The 10462-nt window shown below is 29.8% G+C and overlaps 1 protein-coding gene across 1 annotated transcript; it reads left to right on the forward strand.

The window, feature by feature from the left end:
* Positions 1-7592: 7592 nt before the first annotated feature.
* On the forward strand, positions 7593-9453 carry LOC129320126 (uncharacterized). Its single transcript, XM_054965368.1, has 2 exons — positions 7593-8541; positions 8933-9453. Exons 1-2 carry the CDS (start codon positions 7593-7595, stop codon positions 9451-9453), a joined length of 1470 nt encoding a protein of 489 aa, XP_054821343.1.
* The last annotated feature ends 1009 nt before the right edge of the window (positions 9454-10462 follow it).

A 10462-nucleotide genomic window follows, 5' to 3' on the forward strand; every position in this document is an offset into this window, starting at 1 on the left:
CCTTCCATTAATCAACCATTAATTTTTTCATTTTTTGCTGATGTGGCATTTGCATGGAACTCACGCACAATGACATGTAAGACATAACATGTCTTTTGATGTTAATTTACCCCTGAATTCTTTTTTTAGGAGCGCTAAGCACCCTACAGTTTTTTTCTTAGAGCGCTAGGCATCTTAAAATCTTGTTAAAATAAAATTAAATAAATATTGTTAAAATATTAAGTATTTTAATATTTAATAATTTAAATATTATTATGTAAAATATTACACCACCTAATTTAATATTTTTATATTTAAATATTATTTTTGCTAGCATTTTATAAATTTATAAATGACTTCTTATTTTTTATATATCGATCTTTGATCTTCTTTCCAATACAGTACCCAAATCATTACATCTTTTGTATATGTCAAAACTTACTTATATTTTTAATATTAATTAAATTTCTTAATTTTTTTGGTCAGCTAATGATCTTTTTCTAAAATATTGCATTATCCAAATTTAACACTTTTTGTATGTTGCAATGTTAATAGTAAAATTGTAAACATAACAAATTAGGACCAATAATATGACAACAAAAATAATTATTTGAAAGATATCACCTATTCCATTAATATGCTGCAAAAAAGTTATTTAATAAGAGAAAAATGGAGAGATGAGGAAAAAAAAATCCCTTCATTAACTTGGAGGTTCATTTGCTTCATTTTTAATACAAAATTATAAAATATCAAAAATATTAAAACATTAAATTGGGTGCTATAATGTTTTAAATAGTAATATTTAAATTATTAAATATTAAAATACTTAATATTTTAACAATATTTATTAAATTTTATTTTAACAAGACTTCAGAATGTTTAGCTCTTCGAGAAAAAGATTTTAGGGTGCTTAGTGCTCCTAAAAAAAGAGTTCAGGGGTAAATTAGCACCAAAAGACATGCCAGGTCTTACATGTTACTGTGCGTGGGCCCCACGCACATGCCACATCAACAGAAAATAAAAAAACGGTTGATTAATGGAAGGAGATTTTTGCTCCTCTAAAAAATAATTTAGAGGTAAAATTACTTCACTTAAAAGTATAGAGTGCCCAATATTTTTTTTGAAAAAGTACAGAGATAAAATTGAATCTTAACCCTAAAAAATTAAACAAATCAAAGAAAAAAATTAATTGATTGTGTTGAGACTTGAGAGAGCAATAATATTTATATAATGTCATACAAAAGGAATCCAACTCAACTCCTAGGACTGATGTGAAGTACACATGCATATGAGGAAAAAGTAAAAAATGCTAGAAGATCTAAAAAAGAGAATAAAATTAATGGCAATCCAAACAAAACCTATTCTTTTGATAAAAGTTGAATTCAATGAAAAAGAAAGGTAATTCACCCATTCTTATTATCTCTACATATATTTTAAAATAATCTCTTGATATATATATTCTTTTATTTTGATGTGATGATTTTGTCTATACATAATTTGCAAGTATTTTTATAATTACATTTATTCATATAACTTGTTATAATATAGTGAGTAGAGGTGGGAAAATAAATCAAAATTAGTCCAAGCTGAAAAGAATCAAACCTAAAATGCTCAATTACTCAAAAATCATACCATTTGCAAAGTTCAATAGCTTAGAGTCATCCCAAGAGCATCAAACCCTTTTAATTGTTTTTAAAAAATATTCCTTGAAATAAATATATGAAAATAAAAAAATTAAACCATAAATAATTAAATATTAACTAATTAAAATATTATATTATAGGGTTTCCTCTGTACAACATTTTTTATCTGTGACAATTAAGGATGAAAATAGGCCAGGCCCTTATCAGAGGTATATATTTTGGGTTATTTCTAGCTTAGCTCAGCTCAGCCTATTTACTAAATAAGTTAAAGCTAAGTTTATACCTTTAATTAGACCTATTTAATTAAATAGGCCAAGCCTAGTTTTTAAAGTCTTGCATATAAGTCCAACAAGTTGACTTATTTACACACACAAACACACACACACACATTATATAATATATCACACAAATATCAGTTTTAAACTTTTAGCATTTAATTTTTAATTAATCCATTCTTTTTTTATTTCTAGTTATGTTTTTAATCAAATTAAACTTATATATTAATTATAATGTCATTACTTTATTGTTGTATTGTATTGCATTGTAGCTGATCAATCCTTTTAATTATTATATATTGTAATTGATAAATTATGTTATATATTTATACTAATAGTCTTAAAATATATTTAAGATGTTTAAAATTAAAATATGAGCTTATTTAAAAGGATTATTTATAGAAATTATGTCACATCCAAGGAACTTTAATAAAATTCTCCCTATAACTTAGTGTTAATATTATTGGAATTTATATAGAAATGTGTGTGTTTGTGTATCACAGATATTCATGATTAATTTTTTTTTTGATACAAAATTCATGAACAAACAGAATGAAATTTTTTATTTTTTAATTATATAACATAGCAAAAGCTTTTTCAGAAACTAAACAAAATTATTTATGTCAAGAACTCATGATACAAAATAGTTATGTTGATTCAAAATTATCTATAAATAAGTTGTAGACTGAAAAATAATTATATAAAATGTTTTAAGATTTTAAAATAAACCAAAGGAACAGTACAGGAAAAAAAAAAACTAAAAGGTTACAATAAGGTTATTAGGAATAACAAATAGTATTATGTGCATATATAATTCGATGCTCTTGAACATTAATTTTAGAAAAAAGTTAATACTCATTGTTAATGATCTTTATCATTCATTCATACATAGGTACGTGTATATACATATATATACATATATATATATATATATATATATTCATAATTAATTTATGAAATAAAAAAGAATTTTTTTATGTTAAATTTTAAAAATACTTTTTGTAACATACATTTTTGTGAAAATGTTTTAAGATATTAGCATATAAAAAAGCAACAATATTTACTCCAATAACTCCTGATGATAAGTATTAAAAAAAAAGACCAAGAATGTTAATTTTTGAAATTCTATCATGTTTGCTAATAATTGACCTTCAAAATTCAACAACTTGTAAATTTTGAATTTCAAAATTAGCACTAATAATTGACCAAAAATGTTTTAAGATATTAGCACTAATGTTAATTAATTATAATATATTGAATTTCAAACTTTCTTTTTCTTCTTGTAAATTTTAAATCACTTGTAGATTGTTAATTCTAGCGAAGTAACAAACTAATTAATTACTTACATGATATACTACTGGTACAGATTTAAATGTTTAAAATGACTCATTGTCTGAGTACGTAATCAATAAAGGTTGGTCTAATTAGTAAGAATATAGCTTATGACTCACAAAATTATAGGATCAATTCTTGCTACAAAAGTGACAATCTTATTGGTAGGTCATCTGTAAGCACTTTTAAATCCAACTCACTTAAATTGTTTCTATATATGTGAAAAAAGTAGAGAATATCATTGGGTTTGGTTTTGATGAGCACTCTGGTGATGAGCATTTAAACTATCTAGATTAAACAATGTAAATTTAATTTGGATGGTCTAATTTAGTATTGAAATTATTTTTATAAATTGTCTATCCATATATATTATGGACATACAGTCTAAATTTAAAATTTTCAACTCAGTAATTTTTTCTTAAAATTTTTTTAAAGTGCCAGTTCGAAGATCATTTTAGTTTTATTTTTAATATTATATTTACTCAAATAAAAAATTATAAAAATTATAAAAATATTCAACAAGAAATAAGACCATTTAAATTAAATCTATATTATTCAAATTAATGATAAGATAGATTTATTAAGTTTTATTATTTTTATTTTAATAAATATAAAATAAAACCTATAAATTTGGACAGATTTTTAAGCTAAACAGTCCACGTGCTCCATCGCCGCGCACGCATGAAACTCTGTATAAGTAACAATGAGAGCGTCATGGATCCACACCACAGACCAAGCAGTCAAAAGAGGGCATTCAAAGAAATCATCAAGTGATAGTTTAAATATATATTTTTCAAAAGGGGAAACCATGGGACAAGCCCCATCAATTCCGACGCCACTAATTCTAGGACCACTAGGACTGCCCATATGGATTCTCCAAGAAACTGAAAAACAAAGGAAGAAGGAAGAAGAAGAAAGGAAAAGGGAGGAAGAAAGGAGGAAGGAGGAAGAAAGGAAAAGGGAGGAAGGAAGACGCTCAAAACAGAAAAAGGGAGGAGGAGAAGAAAAAAATAATGAAAATGATAGGCAGACTAATCAACAGAGAGGCTAAAAAGATGGCAAAAAAGATCGGTCATCACATCCTCAATAGTGACGGCAGCAGCCTCAATAGTCATGGCAGTGGCAGTAGTGATATTGAATATGAAAATGGCAAGATGAAGATGAATAGTAGCACTAACACTGACAAGAAGATCAAGAAGAATGAGGACAAAGCAAACCACAGGGGCACTGACACTAACAAGACAAAGAGGAACGAGGACAGAGCAAACCGTAGTGGCACTAACACTGATAAGAAGAAAAAGAAGGACGAGGAGGAAGAAAACCACAGTGACACTCACAAGGCAAGTCCATTATATGTGCATGTCTTTAATTAATTACCTAATGTCACAGTAATAATTGGATTTAAATTTGGTGAATAAGTTAAATTTACTCATTTAATATGTCTCTCAATTATAATCATTAAATATTATTAATAATTAAAAATTATTAAGATATAGTTCTCTACAAAAATTCAAAACAACTATGATAATCAAAACAAAATCTCTATCTCCCCCAACAATAGAGATTTGGTATTTTTTTAGTATTATATGAAAAAAATCTAATAGTAATTGGTTATTATCATGCCAAATGAAATACTCATTAAATGAGTGAATTTAGATTGCTCATGAGATCTAAATCTTGAGAGTTGCATGATTCATGACTTAGTAACCTAGTATGATTTGTTATAGAATTTATTATTTATAGTACCTCATTTGTGTACTTAACGACCATGGTTTATTTGTATTTTGCTTTGATTACAAAAGAAGAAGAAAGAAGAAGCGTGGATTAAGACGATGATGGACCCTTAAAACGAGCTACATGGATGCATGCATATGTGCGTGCGTGCGTGCGTGTGTGTTCCCCCTGGCTGGCTACAAAGCTAGTTCCAACTTAATAACATGGTGGCAAAACATAATAATGAGAACTGTGTTAATGTAACTACACAGATAAATGTAATGTCAAAGTAGAAGCCAATATAGAGACTTGGCTTGGCTATATGTAAATGTGTGTATAAGATGATCAATAAGACAGACCATAGATATGAGATCGGTCTGTATTTAGAATCAAAACTTGTTTTTATTTTTTCTATTTTATTGTTATTACTTTATTATTCATAAAATAAATGAACAATCATGCCCAGGAATGTTTTTTTTAAAAAAAATCAATTCAATTCATTTCTTGGAGAATTTTACACGCTAAAGGAATAATTTGACAGATTGAATAGTGTTCACATTGCCCATTAATATGGACATAGAGATTGATGGAGGATTATTGGAGTGACTTCAGATTGTTATATAATCTTAACACAAGGCATTTTATTTATGGTTCATGAATAATGTGATTTCTTATAATTTTGTAAGTATTGATGATGATGATGAAGATTGGTGAGAGGATGTTCTTTCAAGTTATAAAACACTTTTATCTTATACAGAATACAACTAAAATTGATTTCAAATATAATATTATATTATCTTTAATTGATATTTTTAACATTTATTAGTAAATAAAGAATAGAGAGATTATTTCAAAGGTATTTAAATTATAATTATTATAATTGTTAATGAATAACTGAAATCGCATACTAAAATGACACATAAGTCTTCCTATTAATTAATCATGCATGGGAATATGCATTTTATCAAGAAAAAAATCATAATTGATTGTAGCCAAGAAGTGTATTTGACTTCTGTATATTTTACTTTGAAAATTGTTAGAATTTTTCATGATCTGCTTTGCACCTAAGTAATGGAATAGAGATATAGATAAGGAAGAATATAAGTAAAGGATCCGCAAAGCAATTTAATTTCATAAAAAGACTGCTGACAATTAAATATTAACAATTAATAAGCAAAGTTATTATTTTAATAAGCATCCAATCCGTTCATATTTTTACTAAATTTTAACTTCTTTCAAAGATCCTTTATTAATATTCTCTCTAGACACTACTAAAAAATATGGTATATATAACGCCTTATATTCAACGGTTATAAGAAAAAACGTTGAATAAAAATAGGCAAGAATCCGAAAAGCTAATATTCAGCGGTTAAAAAAAACTATTGAATAACTTTATATATATTCAACGGTTAAATAAAAAAAATGTTGAATAAATTCATCAGAAAAATGCCTGATGAGATCACTATATTATTCAACGGTTCACCAAAATCAACCGTTGAATAAAGCATCAGAATATTCAACAGTTAAAATAAACAACTGTTGAGTAAATGATTCTGAAACCGCTTTATAACGTCATCTGATTATTCAACAGTTTCTTAACTAGAACCGTTGAATAAACGTTGATAATATTTAACAGTTTTTGTTAAGAAACTGTTGAATAAACATTTATTCAATGGTTCTATAACAGAACCATTGAATAATATTATTTAAATTGACTTTTCATTCTCACGAAGCCGTTACTTTTCAAACGCTCAAAACTTCATTTCTCTCTGCAAAACCAAATACCCACTGTCGAATCTCCTTCCCCAAGCATTGAGTCCACATTTCTGGCCAAACCCTTCCATATTCTGCCATTGGAATGCCGTCACTTGCCTTCATTGCCATTTTTATCTTTCGTCTCATGGTGTGCGAACACATAAGTACTCTACTCTTCCCCCTTCCTCTTCCCCCTTCCTCTTCCTTCTTCCTCTTCCCCTTCCTCTTTCTCTTCCTCTCTCTCTTCCTAACTTCATCTTCCTCTTCCATTCTAGTTGCTAGGTTCGTGATTCATCTATATTCAACCGTGGTTACGTGTATGGGTTACGTTGACAAAACAAAAAAAAGGTTAGTGTTTTTTAAAAAAATTGTATAAAATTTGAGTATTTTATTTGAACATAGATTGAATGGGTTATGATTATTTAAAGTGGGGATGATTTCATATACAATGTGCTTGAATTTTGGTTGAACGAAAATGCTCTGTGTCTGCTACCAATTGTTAAATGTGATTGATTGAGTAATTTTTAATATAAATTTGTTGTTATTTTAATGTTCAATTTCTTAAAAAAAGGATAGTAAGCCTGGGAAATGCTTAGTTTTATGCCGTTATGCTGTTGAATTTTTTTAAAAATTTTAGTCTTGCAAATATGACCATTGTTATACTTCTATCTTGTTTCTTGAATTAGTTTAAAATTTTGTAGGTTAAAATAGTGTAAAGAAAGGGCATAATGCCTGGGGAATACTCATTTGAAATTATTATGTTGCTGATTTTTTTAATTTTAATTTTTCTCTTGAAAAGAACAAATATAAGCATAGTTGAAATTGTTGAAGTAATTAAACTCGTGACTCACTAAATGCTTTCTTATCTTTACCATCTTTCTTAAATAAGAGCATTATGGATAAGAAGTGGATGTCTGCCAATCACCTATCTAAAGAATATTGGGATGGGGTGGCAGAATTTGTTAAGTTTGTGGTAAACAATGCAAAAAATCATGAGCGAATTGTTTGTCCTTGTTTAAGTTGTCGCAATGTGATGTCAGTTTCTCTTGAGACATGTGAACTTTACTTGTTTAAATATGAAATTGATCAAAGTTATAAGTATTGGGTAAAGCATGGGGAGACACCTGAAGATGTGAATAATAGTAGCCAAGGGTATATGGAAAGTTGTTCATCACCACCATCTTTTGACACAAATGCAAATGAGGCCGATTGTCTTGAAGAATTAATTGATACGATAGAAGAGGAACTCGAGAATTTTCCAGAGAAGTTAGAAAGGTTGAAAACTAATGCGGAGACACCTTTGTACGAGGGTTGTATTGAGTTCACTTTATTGTCCGCTGTGTTAGAATTGTATAACTTGAAAGAAACAAGTGGGTGGAGTGATACAAGTTTTTCAAGCTTGCTCTCTCTAATCAAACTAATGCTATCGAAGAATAATAAGCTTCCAGGTCGGCTATATGATGCAAAGAAGGTGTTACGCATAGTTAGCCTGAGCTATAAGAAGATGCATGCTTGCCTTAATAATTGTATTTTGTTTAGAAATGAATATGAAGAGCTAACCCACTGTCCTAAATGTGAGACATCATGTTATAAGCAAAATGGGAAGAGTGCGAAGAAGGCAATGTGGTATTTTCCTATTATTCTAAGATTTAGGCATTTGTATAGCATACGTCAAGAGGCAAAAAATTTAAAATGGCATACATATGGAAGGATTAAAGATGATAAGATTCGGCATCCAGCTAATTCTCCAGAATGGATAAGGTTTGATCGGAAGTACCCTGAGTTTGGAAAAAAAGATAGGAACCTACGCCTCGCATTATCTACTGATGGGATGAACCCACATGGTATGCAAAGCAGTACCTATAGTACATGGCCTGTGATGATGGTCATTTATAACCTTCCTCCCTGGCTTTGCATGAAGTGAAAGTATATGATGCTATCCTTGCTAATATCGGGGCCCAGTCAACTCGAGAATGACATAGATGTTTACTTAGAACCATTGATTGAAGACTTGAAGCTATTTTGGGAGATAGGTGTGGAGGTATATGATGCCTACAGAGAAGAGATATTCAATTTGAAATCCATGTTTTTTAGCACAATCAATGACTTTCCAGCGTATGGTAATCTATTAGGGTATAGTATTAAAAGACAACTTGGATGTCCCATTTGTGAAGAGGGAACATGTTCAATGAGATTACAACATGGTATGAAGAACGTGTACCTTGAGTATCATAGATGGTTGGGTGACAAACATCGATATTGTTGGTGGAAAAAGTCTTTTGATGGAAAAAAAAGAAGAGAGGCCACCAAAGCAGTTGACTGGTGAGGAATTATTTGAAAAGGTAAAAGACCTTGATATTGAATTTGGCAAACTATTTGCGAAGCATGTTGGGATAAGCAGGTGGAAGAAAAGATCAATTTTTTTTGAGTTTCCATATTGGAAGACTTTGAATGTGCGACACTTCCTTGAGTTAATGCATATTGAGAAAAATGTGTGCGATAGTCTTGTTGGGATGTTGCTTCATATTCTAGGAAAGACGAAGGATGGCATCAATGCAAGGTTAGACATGGTTGAAATGGGCGTAAGAGGAGAATTGGCATCGCAGGAGAAGAGAACTTGCACATTTCTTCAAGCAGCAACTCACACACTATCTAGAAAAGAAAAGAAAAGTTTATGTGAGTTTCTTGCTACAATCAAGGTTCTACATGGCTACTCTTCAAATGTTAGAAACCTTGTCTCAATGAAAGACCTATAGTTAAAGGGTTTAAAGACTCATGATTGCCATATTTTAATGGAGAATTTTATTCTAATTGCTATATGTGGTATTTTACCTGATAATGTTCGAGGTACAATCACAAAGTTATGTTACTTCTTTAAGTGCCTTTGTAGTAAGGTAATTAATCCTAACAAGTTACCGAAGTTGCAAAGCCGAATTGTGCAAACATTATGTGAGTTGGAGATGTTTTTCCCTCCCGCATTTTTTGATATCATGGTCCATTTAACCGTTCACTTGGTTAGGGAGGTACAATTATGTGGCCCTACTTATTTGAGGTGAATGTGCCCTTTTGAGTGTAATATGAAAGTATTGAAAGGGTATGTGAAAAGTCAAAGTCGACCAGAAGGTTGCATTGTTGAATGATAGATTAATGAAGAGGCTATTTACTTTTGCGGTCAATACTTAAAGAATTCAAGGGATGTTGATGATGAAGTTCCAGAATGGACAACGGGAAGAAAAGTTGTCATTATCTCAAGTGACCAATGGGAAAAAGTACACCTTTTTATGCTGTACAACTCTCTAGAGATTGATGAGTATGAAAAAATTCACAAGATAGAGGTAAAAAGGCAGCACCATCATCGATTAGAGAGTTAGATCATCAAATTGCACAATAAATAGTTCATTCGCTGGTTGAAAGAGCATATTGAAGGGAAGTACAATGCCGATCCTAATTCAGTTCTTGATAGATTAAAATGGCTGGCACAAGGTTCGAGCAAACATGTCTTCTCTTACACTAGCTATACTAGCAATAGGTACAAGTTATACACAAAGGAGCATGATTACTAAAGTATAATGCAAAATAATGGTGTATCCACCATAGGTGATAGCATGCACATTTTTAGTGTGAAAGATAAAAAACCTATTTATGCAAAAATGTGTTACTTCGGGGTAATTGAGCACATTTGGGAGTTAGATTACATCTCCTTTCCAGTTCCAGTCTTTGGTTGCAAATGGGTTGAATATAAGAATGGGGTAGATGTCGATGACT

Source organism: Prosopis cineraria, unplaced genomic scaffold, assembly GCF_029017545.1.
Source record: "Prosopis cineraria cultivar Desert tree isolate PC_DT_omini unplaced genomic scaffold, ASM2901754v1 PC1, whole genome shotgun sequence".
Lineage (NCBI taxonomy): Eukaryota > Viridiplantae > Streptophyta > Magnoliopsida > Fabales > Fabaceae > Prosopis > Prosopis cineraria.

Excerpts from the sequence above, each read along its gene's own strand:
- LOC129320126 (XM_054965368.1), top strand. The coding sequence starts at position 7,593 with ATGGATAAGAAGTGGATGTCTGCCAATCACCTATCTAAAGAATATTGG. Across the intron at positions 8,542-8,932 it reads TGATGGGATGAACCCACATG|ATGGTTGGGTGACAAACATC; the intron begins GTATGCAAAGCA and ends TGAGTATCATAG.